This window comes from Manacus candei, unplaced genomic scaffold, assembly GCF_025592945.1.
Source record: "Manacus candei isolate 608988 ecotype Guabito, Panama unplaced genomic scaffold, ASM2559294v1 h1tg000017l, whole genome shotgun sequence".
NCBI classification, from domain to species: domain Eukaryota; kingdom Metazoa; phylum Chordata; class Aves; order Passeriformes; family Pipridae; genus Manacus; species Manacus candei.
Genome location: NW_026138065.1, coordinates 316,050 through 337,070, shown reverse-complemented (window position 1 = coordinate 337,070; position 21,021 = coordinate 316,050). Strand labels below are relative to the sequence as shown.

Genomic DNA, 21,021 nt, shown 5'->3' with positions numbered 1-21,021 from the left:
TAGACAGCATCTTTCTGATAAGAATCATGAAGTGAATTAATAAACACCTAGTGAAACACCGGTGTAGAGAGAAGGCTGAAGATTAACGTCACTCAGGATTTGCAAATGGAGTGATATCAAAGCTAGTCAAAACTTCATTTTGTCTGGAGTGAAACACCAACTTAGTAAAGAGACCATGGTTTACATTTGGGTTAGTTTTAAATAAAAGTTGTTTGGAATAATGTGCAAGTCAGAGAGAGTTTACTATTAGTGAAAATTTACTGAAGAAAAAAAGTTTATTTTTAGTTTTCAGCCCGTTAAACTTCAAGTGTGGTTCAGAAGGAAGATTATGTACATACTGACTAGTCAGAAGGGCTTTGACATTTTACAGGAACACTAATATAGTGAGACTGTCATAGCTGGTAAAATACAAAAGTAGTAATTTAAAGAAATTCTAGGAGCTAAGCAGGGGTCTTTTGTTCCAATTCAGTCAAGTGTAGCTATTTAAGACTTGCCTAAATCCCATTTGTTGAACATAAGGCAACACATATTTGAACACAAACTTCTTTAACCAGTCATCTTTTTTGTTTTAACATATTGGAAGTATTCAAGGTAGATGTTTCCAAGGATGTGACTGCTGGTAAGTAAGCCAGAACATTGGTAAGATTCTCTTAAAATGACAAGTCACTTACAGTAGTGCATTTGCTATTAAAAAATCCAAATTAAATTAAAAAAAAATCAATGTATTTCACTCTACCAGCTGGGTAATTTTAAAATTTATTAAGACAGTTCCCATAGTTGTATAAACAGGGTTTATTGTACATGTGGAGTTGAAGAAGGAAAGAGAAGAAAGGTATATATTATATATATATGTACAGTGAGCCATTTTCATTAATAAATTTATCCTATCTTGCTTAATACTGGAAAGAGGAAATGTGACTGGCACCAAAGAAATTTAAAGTTGAAAAAATTTAAAAGCTCAAGTTCTGAAAATTATAAAACCATGGTCTTATGGAAGGAACTTAAAACATATATACATGGCAATTTAAGTGGTTTATACACTGAGTGACACAGTTGCATTTGTCTTTAAACCAACTTACAGATTTCCTATTAATAGAACTGGCATTAAAACTATTCAAAAGCTAGGATATAAATAAAAATTGGAGGGACTGCTCTAGGAACAGCCCAGTAAAGCAACTCACAGTAACTCAGTAGACATATTCAAGAATACAGTTCCCCTTGACCATCAGGGAAGTAGGCACTAACTGGGAAATAGTCCAAGTCCTGGTGTTGCAGTTGCACTGGAAGTCCGTCTCTTGTTACTGCTGTGCCATACACAATACCTTTTAAAATAGACCCCTGATTTCTCTGAAACATGTAGAAACTATTACGTTGTCTTTCTGAATCCCTTTAAAATAGGATAGATGTTTTCAAATGCTTCATAGATTTCTGCTCGTACTTTAGCACCTGAAAAATGATAGGGAATTAAGTTAGTTTGTACCTTTCACCTAATACTCTGTTTTAGCTTTTAGAATGTTTATTTTAATATGGCTGTATATAAAACCTTTGCATATCCATAAATCCTTATTTTTACAATCTTTTTTAAAACATATTTCATAGAGAGCATACATTACCAGCCTTCTGTTTATTTTGTCAAGAGTTACAACCTTCATTAGCATCTCTGTGCAGATGCTATACTTGCAAATGGGATTATCCTATAGATAATTTCCACAGAAGACCCAAATACAAAGCACAGCCCCACAGGATGTTTCTGCAGAAAGGCCTAACTGATGGAGATTTTCTGAGTGTGAACATCTGTGGGAGGAAGGTCTGGCAGTGGAGACTGCTGCAGAGGCCTGCCCATTCCCCACACTGCAGGGACATGATTCTTTTGTCTGCCTGTCTTGTGGTTTTTTCTCCATAGCGAGACACAGTATGAAGGGAAAAGGAAGGGTGTAGGTGGAGTGCCTGAGGTTGAAGAGGTCCTAGATCTCCCCTTCTTTGTCTGCCATATCATGGGAGAATGGCAGCATCCTGCAGCCAACCTGCCAAAGAACAGCTGGCTCAGTCACACATACTCAGCCCACAAAAACAGTCTTTCAGATTTTGCCAGAAAGATCACCTGCAGTCTTACAGCTTTTTGGGCACCTGCATACTACATTAAGATTCATGATCATTGTTCAAATGGATCTAGCCAAAGGTGGTGTTGCTTCATGCATTCTCATCTGTTAAAGAATACACATAATGCAGGTAACACATAGTGCAGGTAGCTCAGTATGCAGCTGCAGTGCTGAGCTGCAGGTTGGGATGCAGATTGAGCTGTGTGCGGCAGGACCCCCAGGCAAGAGGCCCCGTGAACTGCCGACCATTTGGGGTCCCTCCTCGGAGGCCCCCAGCTCGAGTTGTTATTTTGTTATTGCACCAAGATTAGACTGTACTGTGGGAAACCTGGGGTGGAGCTGGTAAGGAAACCTTGTCTGACTGTGTGAGTGTGGTGTGTGTAGGAAGTCAAGTGGGGCACCTGTCGGCTCACTGGAGACGATCTGCTGCAAACAGGCTTTGGTCCTGGTGCAGGTGGTGCTGGTGTGACTGCCAGAGTGGCTCCTGGATGGTTGGACAGGGAAGTTTCCTTAACAACATCATCCACAGAACATTCTATTAACTCTTCTTTCTCAGTACTGTCATCTCTAAAGGAAAGTACCTGGCAGCTTATGTATCCCTGTGTGTTCTTTCTCTGTAATACAGTCTAAATCTCACCTACTGGAGTAAGATACTGTCTTGACCTACCAGTTAAAACCACTTTTCCAGAAACAAAAATAAGCAGTACAATTCTTGGCTTGATCATTCTGTAGATTAATCCAGGAAACAATTCCGGCTCGTAGCTGTAAGAGAAGAGAGTGACAGTGTTTAAACTTATAAGCCTGTAAACACATGTTCCACTCTACCTTCTGCAGGAGCGGGCAGAGCAGATGTAGACTTCACTGAAACTTGGAGAGGGTAGTAGGGAAGATCATTTTGATGGTTTCATAATGGGCAGCCTCAGCTGCACCTAAGGCAGTGCAGAGATGGGAACAGTGCAAGGGAATAATCTAAACAGATGTCACTCTCTAAGCTAGCTAGTACACAACAGGAATGAAACACAAGCAAGCCTTTTTTTACCTGCTGAACTGCTGGTGTGTGAGTACCAATCCTTCCAGTCTGATGGGAAATTTCACATCGCAGCTGCCCACCATGTTCTGAATTTTAAAATCCAAAAATTTTGCTGGAAAGCCCAGTTTCTGAACAACTCTTGCATACTTCCTTGCTGCCAGTCTGGATTGCTCCTCACTGAAGTGAGAAAAGGATATCTCTATTATTGCCTCAGTTTTATATTACTTGAAGCAAACAGCATTAAACCACAAATATCTAGCTGGGAGAAAAATGGCTGTGTGGAGGAAAAGGGAAGGTCACATGCAAAATTTTGGTATCTAAAATGAACAAGTAGCACTGGTTTTCATGCTAATTTTGGTAGTAATATCCTGGACACCACTAGTGTTGCACTCACTGTTTATGAGGCACAAACCAGTAAATTATAAATCCATATATTTCACGCTTTTAAAATATTGACCAGAATCCCTCTAATGGGACATGAAAACTGTTATGTAAGTTATCACCATAGAACAACTTTGAACTACTACTGCTAGAAATACATGTTTCTATAAAAATCTCTCAGCTGCCAAAATCTTCTGCTTGATTGAGCTCAGGAATTCGAATAGGTTTAACACAACTGCACAGCCTTACATGGTGTTACAGAATTCAGTTTGTTTCAGTTTTGTAAACAGCTGTGGATCTGGTTGTTCCTGATGCAGAGTAGGACAACTTGAACTTCAAGTGTCACCAGGCAGAGAAAATGTTTCCCTGTACAGCTCTATTCATTCATCTCTGCTCATTAGCTTATTCCTTCTGGATTCCTAGCAGAGTTCTTCAGAGCAGAATTTCTCTTCTGGCCACCAGAGTTAAACTTTTGTTTAGTTTTCAATTCTTGTGCTTCAATGATCATGTTAAGAGCTAACAAAGATCAGACGACAGGGACCAGAGACTTGGAGCTCTTATCCTGGGATGAATGAAACTATTCAAATATAAAAACCATCTGCCACCGCCCCTACAGTCTAAGCAGTTCCAGTGCATCGTCACTGAATCTTTAAATTATTAGAAAAAAGCACAGATAACTGCAAAGCCAAAAAACTGAATATAATAACCTCTGCAACCCAGTTTATTAGACTGGATGAAAGAGCTTAAGAATAGAACTACCATTTCCCCTCTAGCTGGGAAGTCCCTTTAGTCATGAAAAGACAGTTTGCATAGAAATGTGTATTACACAAACAACTGTAAAAGCAACATTAGTTCTACCTGTATGACTTTGATGTATATATATATATATATATATATATATATATATATATAAATATATATATATATATATAAATAATATTACTTCTAAAGCATCATGGTACATGAGAAGAGACAGCCTGAATTAGTTTGCTTGTAGCCTAAACATACCTTTTTGCTCCTGTGCACACCATTTTTCCAGAGCTGAATATCAGTGCAGTAGTACGTGGTTCTCTTATTCTCATAATAACAGCAGCAAAACGCTGAAATGTGAGCGTTGAGACTATTAGTGATATATTGCTGTAATCATTACATTAAAACCAAAACTGCATCATCTAAGGAGCAAGTTACACTGTAGTGTAAAGAAATACCAAGTTCAAACATACTTACTCATCACTCAAAGTTTTCTTGAAATGCTTAGATCATAAGTAGCTTCAAACACACACAATGAGAGGTAGAGCCAGGCATGAAGGATATTTACCATTGCACTGCTATTTTACTAAGTTAATCTCTCATTACTGTATATGCAACATATAAATAATCCTAACATTTGCATCAGAGCAATAGAGACAATTTCAAAAATAAATTTAAAAGATTTCCTCCAAACGTCTTGAAATTTGATCTGTTATAAGCAGGATGGAAGACTATCTGCAAAAATTTTATGATCTGTTTTGTTTCTGTGTCTTAAAAAAATTGGACAGTGTTACAATAGCAGCAAACAGATCAGCTGGAGATGAAAGTTCTGTGTAAACAGAAGTCACCTTGGCTACCACAGTAGGACACAGCAGCCCCATTAGCTCTACCTTTTTATTCTAAGTAAGCATTTCCAAATTCTTAAACTCCTTGAAGCTAGAGATATTGGAAACTGATATGGGCATACACACACACACACACACACACACACACACACACACACACACACACAAGTAAACCCTTCTTTGTTGTATTTAACTTGGACTAGCTCACCATGCAGTCCCATGAATTGTTCTGCTGACATAAACAAGGTGGTAGCGTGGGTTACCCAACAGCACACTTGTCAAAATATGTCTTAAATAGTACAGGCAAGCAACAGCTTTCTGTGATAGATGAGTGTACTGACTAAACGTCAGGAGTGCGTTACATAACCCTCCTTTCTCTCTGACATGGAAAACAGTATTTCGTATTGATTATTCTAGCCTACGAGTTTTACACAGCCACCTACCCTCCTACCTTAGGAGTCACCAGGCATGCTCAAATTTTTGCTGCATTAGTATCTTACTCACAATTATGTAACAGCATCACTGATATAAGCTTACAGTAACAGTTGTTTATGACATATGCCTGCTTTAACCTTTGAGAACAGAGTGCAAGTAAACTGCAGCAAAGTCCTAAATACTAAAAGAAAAAACCCCTATGCCCCAGGAAAACTGAAGCCTTCCCAAGGTTAACCAATTCAACTACACAACATCTAAACTTTTGTTAGTGTCCAGCTACTGTGGTTGCAAAGATAACATTTCCAAGAGGAGCCACCCAAAAGAAAACTGAAGCAACATAATTTTCTTGATTTCACACTCCAGGTCCTCTGCTGTTGTTCAAGGTTTCCGAAGCTCAAAAACCCCACAGTTTAACAGAGTACCACTTAGGAGTAGCAGGCAACTTAAAAGTCGATGTGCAAAAAAATCAATTTCACTTCGCTGTTTCACCAAACTTAGCCATCAGAAGCAATGAGATGGCAGGAGTACTGGGGGAGAACACAAGGGAACAGAGAGGAATTGAGACTCTGAAAAAAGAGCAACTGCGCTGTGACCACAAGAATTCCAAGGGAGCAGGAAGGTGGAGGAAGTCACAGAGTATATAGAACAACCATGCCCATATGAACAGTAGCAGAGCTACCACAAAAAGCTTGGCCAGTGTACTACACTGTTGGTTGGGTTCTTCTACCAAATTACAAGCTGGTGCAAATCACAGCTACTTCAGTATAAAAATGCTTTTTACTAATTTGACGGAATGTTCTAAGTTTATTAAAGATTTCTTTTTAAACTATAGTATAAAACTGCATCTCTAGCAGTTTTTTTTGGTCTATTGCAGAAACCTGCAGCCACAACTTTTGATATACATTTCTCTTACCTTGGGATTATATTCAGCATTTCGGGCACGAAGTGCAATAGTTTTTAGGTCAAGTTTGCAACCAAGATTCACTGTGGACACAATATTCCTGAAGACAGGTGAGAGAAATATATTAAAAAGACAATAAGGAATTCGCGTGTCTTCCTCATTTTTAACAAAGCTTAATTAATTTTACTTTTTCATTATTTTGTTTCTCCAAGTGAGTTTGAATGACATCTTTCCTACTAACAGGAGCACCAAGCAGTGTTTTGACTCAGGAACCTCCTTTTGTAGGGCACTAGTTCCTAAGGCATGATTGCTGATTCCTCCTTTTCTACCAGCAATTATGAAAAGTGTCCCATGAGAAGAATCTCTATTTCAGTTTGGCTGGAAAAATTCTTGATTTTGAGAGCCCTCACCACAATCAGAGAAGCTGCTGGAAACAGGAGAAAATGAGGTAGTACCATCTGAAATTTTCCTTGCTATGCCCTTCAAGGGGGAAGGTGCAGAACTAAGTGGGAATAGCACAGGAGGTAAATCCATTGCCAGGAGATGGGATAGCAGGTCTCTAGAAAGTTTAAAAGAAGTTCCTAGATATAAAATTTTGTTTTCTGGGAAAATCCTGAAATTTAAAGGTCCTCAATGGTGGGGGGGGAAGAGGAGTATGAGAAACTACTCTTTTGATTCACCTTATCCATTTCACTTTGTCCCTTCCATAAATTTCTGAAAAACTCTCTTTAGAACTAAAGTTCAATGAAAATAATTCCATACCTAAACTTAGAACTAGTTCTAGGGTTTTCTTCCCTTCTTACAAACTCAGAGTTACCCATGCACTAGAAAAGGGAACATGATGAACTCCTAAACTGCATAGAGTTAAATTTACAATGGTGTTAAATGAAGACATATCTAACACTGTTATACTTAAAAGATGTATGGTTGACAAATCACTAAGAAACTGTTTACATTATTAAGTGGTTTAGTAATGAAGCTAAGCTAAAAATAAAAGCAAAAACTACTCATATTGCTACAGGAGACCCATAAATTCTGAATCCTCCCTTTCCACCAAAATGCAGTACCCAATTCCTGATGTGCCTTTGGTCCTAAGTCTTTAAAAGGCTATCTGAGAAAGGACACAATGCACTAACACATGGGGCACTCACTGTAGTTGTGGCACTATCCCAGAACTCTCTGACGCTGGTGTTGCAGGAGTTATTGGTGTCATTGGAGTCATTGGAGAGGGGTACAGAGGTGTGGTTCCTGGTAAAGGGGCTGTGGTAAGAGTCTGTGAATGGAAGAGCTGGGGAGTTTGACCAGATGTTCCCTGTGTCGCTTGCTGTGACGTAGATTGTTGCGCTGCTTGTTGCTGCTGCTGCTGCCGCTGCTGTTCCTCTAATATAGACAGACTGTTGGTGCTCTGGACAGGCTGTGGTGTCAGTCCTGTGCCATATGGCATCATTGGGCTAAAAATGGGAATTCCTGGAGTCATTGCACCCTAGAGAAGCAAACATGAAAGAGAAACCACAGATCATGTTGATTCCATTTTGTTTTTAAGAGACAAAGTTTTCAGGGGGGGTCTAAAAATCTATGTAAATTGAGTTGATGATCTCAAACCTGGAGCACACAGTAGTAACTTGTTAAAAACAGAAAGTCCTTGGAAATGCTTTACAGAATAAAGCATAAACGTTTTACAGAATAAAACACTACCCCTAGGGATCTGACACGTTTCTCACACTACCTTGCAAGCATGTCTCAACTTTGACTCACAATTTAATTTGCAATTGTTTGAACACAGACTGTGCCCATTTCACCAAACACATTCTTAGCCCAGCAACAATCTATTATGCACATAGTTTAAAGGGCAACCACCAAAATTAAATTAATCTTTCCAACTTATCAGTCATGTTTCTACTTAGAGGAACCCCATGTATCTGCATGTTTCTTATACCTCTGGATATCTACATTGATCTGCTTTATACTAGTATTATTTGATACCTAGCAGAATTTTTCACATCTGCAAACAAAAAAACCTGAAGTTACATGCAAGAAATGGAAAACGCTTTCACAAAAAAAAAATAAAAATCAGATAATAGTTGCATTTTAGATCATTTGCTTTTACCTGAGGGGAGGCTAAGCCTTGAGCGTAGGGTGGCAAACTGTTGTTCTGATCCATGATTCCAGTTATTTCTTTGGTGAGGCCAGAAGTATTTCCTTCAATTAATTTAAATAAACTTCAAATCCTAGAGGATTTTTAACCGTTTAAAACATTCCAGCAAAGCAGCTTTTAAAGCCAAGCTGAAAGGTGCTAGGAAAACATCAGCTCCAGAGAAATATGTTATGAGTCTAAAACACCAAGAAAAATCTGAAAAGAAAAAGAGTAATATCTTGAGAATAATATCTAAAAATAAAATGAAAAGCAAACCTATGAGCTGCTGACTCAGATAAAAGACACACACCCACGTATAAATATATATAAGAAAATTCACGCATATGCACGCACACATGCACAATCCATAAAAATAACCTTTTTCAGGCACACTCCATAGAAACTTTGCAGCGTGATTCTGCTGAAGTTCCTTGCAGGTTACCTGACCCACATGGGCAGGCTTCTGTCTAACCAAACCTCCTTGCACAAACAATTCAAGCTATTAATGCTCATTCTACTCTAAGGTTTGCTTTACCTAGAAAAGCACAGATTTTTTTAGAATTTAATTCCCTTGACTACTAACCAAAAAGCTTACTGACACATTGCTTGTAAGTCTCTTCCTGACAATTTTAAGGCTTGGGCTTTCAGAAGTTATTTTTTTCTTCTATGAGAAAAGCATCACTGGTCAAATCAGAACTAGGAAAACCTCTTATCCACTTCCAGTAGACTTCAAACAACAGTGACATGTGCTTTATCAGAAAAAAAAATAAATATGTGAAAACTTATTTCAGATGTACAAGTGAAACATCCATATGATTTGATTTTTTCAACTACACCTCTGTTGCTGTCTTACAGAAATAAACAAGATAAGTGAAGAATTTAAATTTTATACTATCAACGGTATAAAATATTTTCCCATTAATTTGTAAGTTTCTTAACTATCGGCTAGAAATACTCAAGGTCATTTTTGGGCCGGAGGTTGGCCACCTCAAATTCTGAAGAAAGCTTATTCAGCCTTTTTTTTTTTTTAAGATATGAGAGCTTAGAATTACAATATTTACACTGCAGCTAAAAAGGTCTGCTTTTTTTTTCCCCCGTGACCATAAGATATTATGATCTTTACCCTCACCGAAGGTATCAAGCAGAGCATCCAGGTTTTATGACCTGGAGATAGGAGTACATTAGAAGCCTAGACATTATCCTGGAAGAAATAAAGCCAACTCCTCGACAGCCCAGCTGTTTGGTAAGACGCCAGGTTACCGGGCATGCCAGAGCCTGCGGCGAGGACACCGGCTACACAGAGGCCCATCTTGTAACCACCTAAGGAGGCTTGCCTGGATCGTCACTACAAACGCTGGGAAACGTTTTGGCCGAGGGAACAGAGTCCAAAAGCAGGAGACACCACGGAAGAGGCCCCGACCCACCCCGTTCGGGCTCCTTCCCCAACCACTTCCCGGTGGCCACCGCTTCCCGGTGCCCTCCAACCCCTCCCGCTCCCCATCCAGCACCGGCCCCGGCGCCGCGCAGGGTCCCGCCGGTGCCCGCGCCCAGCCCGCCCCCGCCGCCACGGCCGCCGCTCGCCCCTGAGCCACACCGGAGCCCCGCGGCGGGGCAGAGCAAGGCGGCTGGGAAAGAGGAGTCCCTCCCCACTTTCCCCGCCGCGGCTCAGGCCGCCGCGGAGGCGCGGTGCGAGCCCGGCTCCGCGCACCGTCCCCGCCCTCCAGGCCCGGCCCGGCCCGGCCCGGCCCGGCCCGCACCATCGCAGCCCCGCCGGCAGCCACCGCCCCCTCCGCGGGCAGCGGGCGTGCGGCGGCCGCGGCGCCCGGCGGGGCTCGGTACCTGCTGCCCCGCTCCGCTCCCGCCGCGCTCAGCGCCCGCCGGACCACGGTCCGACCCGCCCCCGCCCCGCCGGCGCGCCCAGCGCGTCACTTCCCGCCGCCGCCGGGAGAGGAACCTTCGCTGGGAAGAACCTTCGGAATTTCAACAAGGGCAAATGCGGGGTCCTGCACCTGGGGAGGGATAACCCCATGCACCAGTACAGGCTCGAGGCCGACCTGCTGGAAAGTAGCTCTGCGGAGAAGGACCTGGGGGGTCCTGGTGGACAAGGAGCTGTCCGTGAGCCAGCAGTGTGGTCTTTTGTCCAAGAAGGCCAATGGTGTCCTGGGTGCATTAGGAAGAGCATTTCCAGCAGATCGAGGGAGGTTATCCTACCCCTCTACTCCACATCTGGAGTACTGTTTCCAGTTCTGGGCTCCTGACTACAAGAGAAACATGGAGCTCCTGGAGCAGGTCCAGGGATTAAGGCGCTGGAGTATCTCTCTTATGAGGAATGGCTGAGGGAGCTGGACCTGTCCAGCCTAGAAAAGAGGTGACTGTGTATAAATATCTAAAGGGTGGGTGTCAAGAAGATGGAGCCAGGCTCTTCTCGGTGATGCCAAGTCACAGGATGAGGCAATGGGCAGAAACTGATGGACAGGAAGCTCCACCTGAATGTGAAGAACTTTCTGTACTGTGTGGGTGACTGTGCACTAGAATAAATTGACCAGAGAGGTTGTGGAGTCTCCCTCATTGGAGATATTCAAGAACCATCTGGAGACAGTCCTGTACCATGTGCTCTTGGATGATCTTGCTTGAGCAGGGAGGTGGCCCACTGTGGTCCCTTCCAGCCTGACCGATCCTGCAGTGCACGAGACCTGGTTGCAGGGGCTGTGCTGGAGGTTGTTCCCCACATTATAGCTGTACAGACTTACACACTGCAGTGCTGCACTGGTGGCTCTTGCTGCTGTCGTGTGCAGCACCCATGGAGGCTGCAGCCACTGCAGCAGTGCTTCCCAAGCAGAGTGACACGCTTCTCCTCCAGAACACCATGTGTCCCCTGCATCTCCCTGTCCCCCTGGCCTTCTCCCCTAGCACCACTTCAAGCTTCTACCCCAGCTCTTCTCTTGTTTCCACTCATGCCATGGCACCTGGCACTGCAGCTCATGGCCCACCTCAAGGACCTGGTGAGACCCCATCTGGAGTACTGTGTCCAGCTCTGAGGTCCTCAGCACAAGAAAGACCTGGACCTGTTGGAATGAGTCCAGAGGAAGGCCACCAAGATGCTTAGAGGGATGAAGCACCTTTCGTACAAGAAAAAGGTGAGATAGTTTGGATTGTTCAACCTGGACAAGAGGAGGCTTTGGGGTGACCTAATTGCAGCCTTCCAGTACCTGAAGTGAGCCTACAATAAAGACAGGGACTTTTTACAAGAGCATGTAGTGACAGGACAAGGAGGAAGGGCTTTAAACTGAGAGAATCAGTTTAGATTAGCTATTAGGAGGACATTCTTTGCTGTGAGGATGGTGAGGCACTGGCACACATTGTCCAGAGAAGTTGTGGATGTCCCATCCCTGGCAGTGTTCAAGGCCAGACTGGAGGGAGCTCTGAGCAACCTGGTCTAGCGAAAGATGTCCCTGTCCATGGCAGCAGGGTTGGGACTACATGATCTTTAAGGTCCCTTCCAACCCAAGACACTCTGTGATTCCCGACCCAAGACACTCTGTGATTCCCGACCCTTGGTCTTCACAGCAGTTCTCAAGGTGCTCCCTCTTACAGAGCCAGAGCCACCCTGGTCCCCACCTACCCAAATACTAGATGCTCTTTGATAACTCCACCACAGCTGCTTATTAACCTGCGCGTTTCCAAGAGCGGGCACGCAGATGTCAGGGGCTGGCAGCGCTTGGACAGGGCAAGAACCGGTGCCTGTGGTGCCAGGAGGGCCCAGGCGCACACCGAGCTGCTGGCGGGGGCGGCGGAAGGACGGGGCGGTGACAGCAGGGCACGGGCGAGGTCCCGCAGGCCGCCCGCCGGGGCACGGCGCTCGCCGCCCGGCAGAGCAGCCGAGAGGAGGCGGTGCTGCCGTCCCAGAGCGGCTCCGCTTCCGCCTCCGGTGCCGCCATTTCGCCGTGAGACAGCACCGATGGCGATGTTGTCCGCAGCGGGATACGGGCCCTCCCGGCCTGAGATGGGCTATGAGCTGGATGGGCCCGTGCAGCATTACCGCTTCTCGCCCTACACCTTCAACGGAGGGTGAGCAGCCGCGGGCAGCGAGCGGGCCGGGACGAGGCGTCCGGGGGAGGGCGGCGGTGGGGCTGGGGCTGGGGCTGCCGCGCCTTACTCCTGCTTCCCCCCGGTGCTCAGCGCGGGTTTGTCTCCCCTCAGGAGCTCCTCCTTGCAGAGAAAGAAGGGCAGCACGAGGGGTAGCAGGGCTCGGCCTCGCCCTGGGTCCGTGCAGCCCTTCAGGTTGTTCGTGCGTGGCTTTCGGCACACTCGGGCTCCCTAAACAGTTACTACTTGTAAAATAAGCACCTTTTGTTCCCCGGGGAACGTTTTTCCGTGCCTCAGGAAACGTAGGAATTGGTCATATTACAGAGTCATAGAATTGCTAGAGTTAGAAGGGACTTCTGGAGATCATTCGGTCCAACCTCCTGCCAAGGCAGGATCACCTAGAGCAGATGACAGAGGAACCCACCCATCCAGGTGGGTTTTGGATGTTTCCAGGCAGGGAGACTCCACAGCGTACTTGGGCAGCCGGTTCCAGTGCTCTGCCACCCTCAGTGTAAACAAGTTCTTCATGTTGGGGTGGAACTTCTTGTGTTTTAGTTTATGGCCCTTGCTCCTCGTCCTGTAGCTAGTAAACATGTAACTGTGTTGAACGCTGCCTTGCTGTACCTGTTTAAGGCAGGTGATGTTTTACACGTCTGAGGTGGTGGCAGGATCTGGCGAGGATAGTGTTATTTGTTTTTTTTCTTATAGTGCCTAACTACTTTTTAAAGGGCATCTGTTACTTAATGGTAGTACACCTGTGGGAATCACAAGGCTAGTTGTTTGGAAGTCAATAAGATAACATCAGATTTAAAAAGCGGTGATAATTTAAGTGTCCTCATACTGTTACTTAGTACTTTGCTTGTTTCAGAAGGGTGAATCATTATCAGGCATCTAAAAGACTTAGTCTATTGAGTCTGTTTCTTGCCTGGTGTAGGGACTCTGTTTTACCAAGTTTCCATACGATTTTTAGTCGAAGTAGAGGGTCACGTACATATATTTCCCTCACTGAGTCTGTTACCTTCTTATGTTGGTCTTGGGTTACATGTAGGGATGTGCATAGAGGGGAACATAGCAAGGAATATAACGTGCTTGACAAAATGTGAGTCTGGATATAGAATTCCTATCTAGTCTGTTTCTGTGTTGCCTAAGAAAATATTTGTGCTGAAACTCATGATTATATCAATACTCTTCATTAAGGACTGTGCTGGCGATTGCTGGGGAAGACTTTTCTATTGTTGCCTCTGACACGCGGCTCAGTGAAGGCTATTCAATTCACTGCCGGGACAGCCCAAAATGCTACAAGCTGTAAGTCCAGATCTTGCAAAAATTGAAACAGATGAAAGATGTTTTGTATTGCTGACCATGTCACCTACCTCCTGCTTTAAGTAGAATTCTTACACAAAAAGCACAGTAACAAAGTAGATTTTGGAATCATGTCGAACATTGCTGTAATTCAAGATGTGATGTGATGTTGTAAAGATAGCATGCTCTCGCAGTTAGCTGATAACAGAACTATTTTAGGATGATACAAGGCTTAATGTAAGCTAGGTGGTGGGTTTTTTTGGCTGGATAATCAGAAGAACTTTGGTGTTTAATGTAGCCAAACTTAATCCTGTGGTAACTCATTCTGCTTCATCAGGGCACCTAGTGTTAGTACGCAGGTGTGCCCCCTGCAGTCAGTTGTACAGTTTCTCTCTAGTTAAACACCCGGCACTTTGGAGAAGTATTTGTTTTAGGAAAGGTAAACCTGTCAGTAGTTCCATTATTGAACTTTTTATGCTCATTTTATGTTTTTCTTGACTCACCTAGATAGCATCTCCTTAGTCTAAAAGTACCTATTGTTTACATTCATTCGACTGCAGCAGGTATTTACTTAGTAGGCTGCCATCATTTTTTGATTCCTTTTTTCTTTGTGTTTTTTTCTTTTCTAAATTGTTGACACAGGATCAAAGGAACTTACATTTCTCCTGGCTAACTCCTTACTATATCTTTGACTCTCTGATACTGCCCAAATGGAAATTGCATACTGCACACGATGGCTTTGTGCAATTCTGGTGACAGGCTGAGAGAAGATTGCATTTTGAGGTGTTTTCTGAAGGACTGCTATGTGTTAGTCTGTATGTGTTAATGTTTGTAGACTCCTCTTTACTAGAATTTAAATTTCAAGGGTGTGTTGCTGTGGCTAGTTCATGAAGCATTTTGAAACTGAGCAGAGAGCTAAGCTTTTGTAATGCATCTACAGCCAGATAACTTCTGTTGCACTGATACCATAAATGTCCTGTAACCACTGTACAAGCTTAATGCAGCCCTCAGGTCCGATGGAGTAAAATTTGGACCAAGTGATAGGATCTGTGGCTCCCCAGTGTAAAACACATCCTTTAGCAAGACCAAATTGTTCTAGATAGAGTGAGGAGTGCATGCAGAAATTAAGAATTTCTTCTTATTGGTCTTACTGACAGTTGAAGAAAGGTGGTTTGAAGACAGGCTTTGCATGGTCCTGCGCTTGATGAGTCATCTCCAAGATGTAGGTTGCAGTTACCTTTCATACACCACAGATCTGTTACTACATTTTAGACAACTGTTTTTGATAACAGTAGAAGAACTGAAAATACATTTTGGTGTTCTCAAAATAACCTACCGTGTAAGAAAATGCTCTAGTTCATACTAAATCTAAAATTGCAACAAAATGTTACGTTTTTCAGAACAGAACAAACGGTCATTGGATGCACTGGTTTCCATGGTGATTGCCTTACCCTTACTAAAATTATTGAAGCAAGATTAAAGGTAACTGCCTGTATTATTGTATTTAGAAACTGACGTTCTTAATATTATGTTTGAATCATAATATTATGTGTTTTAAATACAGTTTTTGCTGTTCTTCTTCAAATGTCTGTATCTTAACTGTATGGCTAGTGATAGATCAGGCAGGAGAAGTTGATGCTGTGTTCTTACTAAGTGTGACATCACAAACTTAAAGAATGGAGAAGCTGGAGAGTGTTAATGAGGTAACATCTATTAATTGTAAAACTTTAAAGACATTTAATTTTTGGCTTGTAAGAAGGCTTTAACTTTTAGACAAGTGTGTTGTCAGTAATCATGCTAGTTAAAAATCTTGCTTAACATCAGATTCTTCTGTAATGAGGTTACAGAAAATGTAATTTTGATTGAATGTCAGATTTAGTGTTTGACTTTCTTCTTGGATGTACTCTACCACTGGCAGATGTACAAGCATTCCAATAACAAGACCATGACTACTGGGGCTATTGCAGCAATGCTGTCTACAATCCTGTATTCTCGACGCTTCTTTCCGTACTATGTTTATAACATAATTGGTGGACTTGATGAAGAAGGTAAGAATTTACACCAAAAAAAGCTAAAAAGGAGAGGCTGAATTTCTGTGAGTGGAAAGCTATCCCTTTACATCTCAGGTGTATTGATGGAATAACAAAGTTTGTGTTCCTATTCATAACACCTACCTTTAGGCGTTATGATACTTACACAGATCAAATACATATTATACATCTGACTTGTTTCCTAGTTTTTACTGCTAATTTGATCTTCCGTTTCTGAAGGTGTGAAAGTCTAAAAACTGTTATAAATATTTGATTACAAATAAAATCTCCAGAAGTGAAATCTGTCGTATTTTAGACTGGAAAACTTTTTAACAGCTTTGCTGGATTTCTTAATTGCACCTTTAAAGGAGATGTTACCAGTAAAATTGTGTATATTTTACCCAGACCTGTGAGTGTGGTAGAGATTATTATATATGAAGATTTACTCCAGAGACAGGTTTCTACAAAGTTATTTTTAACTGTTAACTGACGTCTGATGAAAATCATGATTTCTACACGGAAGCTGTAGTTTAATGTACAGCCCTTCCAGGACTTACTGGGCTCTTGTCCAGTGATTTGGTTGAGTTGATGAAATACTGTGTTCTCTGGCTTTGAGAAGGAGCTCCGAGGTGGTCTTGTTTGGATAATTTCAGCCATTCCCTGCAGTTTGTTGTTACCATTAAGTTATATTGCTTTCCCAGTCTTGCTAAGACATGTCTGCGGTATGTGGAGTCTGGAAGGGGATTAGTCTCCCTTGCATAATGGTAAATTTCAGATTATGAGGGTGCTGTAACACTTGCTCAGAGTGTAGGTTTGCATGCATGGACTTAGCTTGGGTCCAGTAAGATTGATTTTTGATTTGGCTAGCTTTCTTAGGGCTCTTCAGCTCCTGTGCTGTGCTGCCAAGTGCACTGGCCAGTTCATTGGATCTGATGCAGCCTGTCTGAACAGAAAGGCAGGGCTTGGCCAGGTCCTGCCTTTTGACTGGCATGTCCTCATCAAACCCCAATGCTTCAGAGCTGCAGTGTGTCTGCATCTCTGATGTTAGTGCAAGCCAGTCAACTTTGCACAACCTGGCCTGGCTCCAGAGGGAAGTGTCTAAGAGACCAGAGCATCATTCCTGGTTCTGGGAGTGCAATGCAGAGGAATAAAAGTATGCTTTCTGGAGGTAATTCAAGAACTGTAGTGCTAAGAATGATGTCTAAACTGCTTCTTGTTGTTAGCCTTAGAACCTCCAGGGTTCCTTCTGCAGTACTATGCTCTGGCATATTTTTCTGCTTTGATTGCACATCAATACTTTTTCTGTGGTAAGTACTGTAGAAAATGTCTGTTGGAGCATGGTTGTAGCTTAAATAGAGAAAATAATCTTGGAAATCATACCAGGCCACAACCATAGTGAGCCTACTGTACAAAGCATTGTCTGAACATACTGCAGTAAGTATTGTTTTGTAAAGGTTTTCTGGGATCTGTGGTGTTCCTGACAGTGCTTACTGAGAGTGCTAGTTCTTGTTGTATATGCTTATCAGTGTTGAGAATCTTTCTGAATTGTTACTAGATGCTAATTTTTTTGTTTGATTTCCAGGAAAGGGAGCAGTATATAGCTTTGATCCAGTGGGCTCATACCAGAGGGATTCTTTCAAAGCAGGTGGATCAGCAAGTGCCATGCTGCAACCTTTGCTGGATAACCAGGTAAAATAGTTTATCGGGTTTTGTTTTTTTCCTTTCGTTATCTCAGTAAACATTTATGACATTCAAATGTAGCTTTACTTCTGAGAAGTACTGCTTTTGAGAGACGTTGTAAATCTATTACAGGTATGACCTGTTAATCCATACATTTATAAATTATGTGGCATTACTTTCTCAGGAGAGATCAAAGTTTTGCTTTGGGATCTGTTCAGGTTTTTAATATGTAACTGACAGTGCAGCACCTATCTAAAAGACAGATGCATATTTTAATTAGGGAGTTAGGTTTCTCATAGAAGTTGTTTAGGGTTTTTTTTCTGGGTTTTGTTTTTTAGGGTTTTTTCTTAGCTGATAACATAAATGTGCCTGTTACTTAGCATGAAATAATACCAAAATAAGGTATAATTAGTACATACATTTTATCACTTAATATACACTTCTTTAAGTCTTCAGTTTTGTACAACTCGGATACCATTTTCTAAGAATGTTCTTACATAAAATTAATGGAAAATTATTCAATTGACTCCGTCTAAAAATACTCTAAGAATATTTTCATATTTAGTTGATGCTGTTAGTGGTTGAATGGGAGAAATACCAAAGCATGTTTTACTTAATTTATTCACTGACATGGGTGTTGGTATTTAGTCAATTGAGCCTGATATCAACACAAATTTTGTGCTTAAAAAAGTAATAAAGGAATAAGCACTCTTGACTCTTATCAGCTGAGAAAGGAATAGAATCTTTCCTTTTTTTAAAATTTAAATAACAGCATGTTTTCAGCTTTGACTTAGTTTTGAACTTTATTAACTGAAGGAAATAAAATATCTTCTGCACAAACAAAAGTTTTCATAAGTAGTTTTTTATTGCTTATGAGTTTCAGGCAAAGTGCACTACTCTCCTCATTTACCTGTTCTGATGCTTAAGTTGACATTTAGATTTATCAGTTAAAATGCACTATTTAGTATGATCAGATTTGCTCCAGTATAGACTTATTTTTGAGTTCTAGGTACACTGAGGAGTATTTACTTTTAAGAAATGTTCCTTGCTACAAGTGACTAGAGAGAAAAGGCTTGTGTGCAGTTATGATGCTGCTAACCCGGTGAAAAGTTTTTGAAGGATTAGATCAGTTCAGATCTGAATGTTCTTTGTGATCTTGTATATGCTGAATGAGCACGAGCAGCTGTGCTAGCTGTATACGGGATCTGCTTCTTGTTACTGTATTAAGAGTATCAGCATTGGCAAAGTTTTCAACTGTAAACTGTGTGGAGGAACGCCTTTGTCAGCTTTGGGTTTTTAAAACAGACAAGCCTTTTCTTCTTTTTAATTTGTCTAAATCTGCTAATTCTAGTGCAGAGACTGAAACAGCTTTCATGCTAGATGGATCGTACTTCCTTTAAAATGCATTTTCATCTTTTCTTAGATTGGCTTCAAGAACATGCAAAATGTGGAACATGTACCTCTGACCCTGGAAAAGGCTTTGCAGCTGGTTAAGGATGTCTTTATTTCTGCTGCTGAGAGAGATGTGTACACTGGGGATGCACTTAAGATTTGCATTGTCACAAAAGATGGAATTAAAGAGCAAAGTATCCAATTGCGAAAAGACTAATTCAGTTCCCTTATAAACAAGTATTCTATAATGTACAATTTACCTGTGTTATGAAGACATTGGTCTTATTAAATTTTTTCAAGAAGTTCAACTACTGTAATGCTGAGTATTTTCTTTGTTAGAAGTGGTGGTGTTTTTTAGAAACCAGAGCAGTTCCTGGTAAGGAAGCAGCTAAAAGTTACAAGTCAGTTTTGTTTGTCTCATCTTAATCTGTTGATCATTCCAAGTCCAATGAGAGTTTAACCCCCCTTCTCACAATCTCTTATGCTGCAATATGGGAGAGTTTAAACCTAATAAAATTTAGGTTCACAGACTATTCTGCTGGTAATGCTTTCCGTTCAGCCTTGGTTTAGCGACAAAAGCATGTGTTTTGTTCGTGCTGCCTTCTCTGCACTTCATAGCTTGCTTTTCCTGTCTTCTCCTTTCTCTCTCTGATGTGCTATCCTGACATTTGACTTCCGTGTACTTATTTAGAGAGACTGCATGGGTCACCTGCAACCAATTTCACTGTGTAAGAGGGAAAAATGTTAAACGGAATTTTTCAGAGTTTAGTCCTGGACTCTGCATCCGTGCTCACTTCTACATGTTTCTGTTTGGTTAATGCCTCAAATTTGAAGCATCATTGTTTTCTGGCTACTGATGGAAAATGACGTAGTATGGAGATTCCTGAATGCTTTTTAATGTTTGGGAGCTTTGTTAGCCCTAGTACTGCTTTTGATTCTTGGGAAATTGCATTAAGTGTAGTTTGTTTGATGTGCTGTATTGCACTTCTGGAAATTGGCTTGAGTACTAGGACCTTTAGAAAAAAAAAGCTGCATCACCAAGGGCAAAATAGTTTTCTCTTGCCTAGGAGTCCTTTCACAGTCTGTAGCTATTTAAAAAAGGACATATAAAATATCTCATTGCTTGAGGTGGCATACTTGTTCTTTAAAAGAATAATTTTGCTGATGTGCTTGACCCTATGGTAACCTCGTCTCCTGTTAGGGTGTGACTGGCTGCCTTCAGTGCAGCATTTTGGGTGCTGTGCATTATTCCTAGCTCTGGCTAGTCTTCACTAGCGATGGTAGTCTCAGGCTTTCTAAACCATTTAGATAATGGGTAGTATTTTGAACCTCAATAATTGAACAGCTAGTGCATTTAAACAGACTAGCTGTGTTCAAGAAATCCACTGAGTGGGAATTGAACAACTGCCGATTCCCAAAGTGTTTGTGAGAGCACTTGACCACTGGGTGCCAGTGTTGGACAGAGTAAGAAGGGAATTGCTGCTCATCCGTGGGGAACTGGGCAATGGGAGAGGCACATAGCATCTTAGTCTGAGAACACTGGGGCTGAAGTGACTTGGTGACACAAGTCAGAACTTCTAGACATGTTCAGGTAACTTAAGAAGATGTTTAATGTTTTTTTGCAAAAGTCGGATTAGGTTGATTGTATAAATGACTGTGTAACTATATGCTGTCTATACTGAGAAAGCATATGATGCAATAATTCTAAGAACAGAAAGCTTATGCCTATTTAAAGTACAAATCAGTAATACCAAATTAAATACATGCTCTGTTACTTCTGTAAAAGTAAATTAAAGCACCTTGAGGTTGACTGTCTTTGATGCCAGATTTGTGTTGAATTGCCCAAGTGTTTCACAATAGATTGTTAGAGCTTTATGCAAGGTTGGTGAAGTTTAGTGAAACTAAATAGCATTTCTGTTGCAACGAAAAGCAGCTGAGGGTAACAAGTTGACATAC

At 41.8% G+C, this 21,021-nt stretch overlaps 2 protein-coding genes across 4 annotated transcripts; one reads left to right on the top strand and one right to left on the bottom strand.

Annotated features, from left to right (window-relative positions):
• Window positions 1-250: 250 nt before the first annotated feature.
• TBP (TATA-box binding protein) lies at window positions 251-10,496 on the bottom strand. Of its 3 annotated transcripts, none has more exons than XM_051783873.1 (8): window positions 10,415-10,496; window positions 8,549-8,791; window positions 7,593-7,924; window positions 6,454-6,541; window positions 4,519-4,610; window positions 3,139-3,306; window positions 2,767-2,861; window positions 251-1,446 (listed from the first exon to the last, which is right to left on the bottom strand). In XM_051783873.1, exons 2-8 carry the CDS (start codon window positions 8,600-8,602, stop codon window positions 1,367-1,369), a joined length of 909 nt encoding a protein of 302 aa, XP_051639833.1. In that variant the 5' UTR covers window positions 8,603-8,791; window positions 10,415-10,496; the 3' UTR covers window positions 251-1,366. The 3 variants fall into 3 exon arrangements, with proteins under 3 accessions (XP_051639833.1, XP_051639835.1, XP_051639834.1); XM_051783875.1 differs by lacking the exon at window positions 10,415-10,496 and adding an exon at window positions 9,705-9,820; XM_051783874.1 differs by lacking the exon at window positions 10,415-10,496 and adding an exon at window positions 9,159-9,661.
• Window positions 10,497-12,475: 1,979 nt separating this feature from the next.
• On the top strand, window positions 12,476-19,373 carry PSMB1 (proteasome 20S subunit beta 1). Its single transcript, XM_051783879.1, has 6 exons — window positions 12,476-12,643; window positions 13,859-13,966; window positions 15,364-15,445; window positions 15,882-16,011; window positions 17,576-17,682; window positions 19,097-19,373. Exons 1-6 carry the CDS (start codon window positions 12,534-12,536, stop codon window positions 19,280-19,282), a joined length of 723 nt encoding a protein of 240 aa, XP_051639839.1. The 5' UTR covers window positions 12,476-12,533; the 3' UTR covers window positions 19,283-19,373.
• Window positions 19,374-21,021: the final 1,648 nt, after the last annotated feature.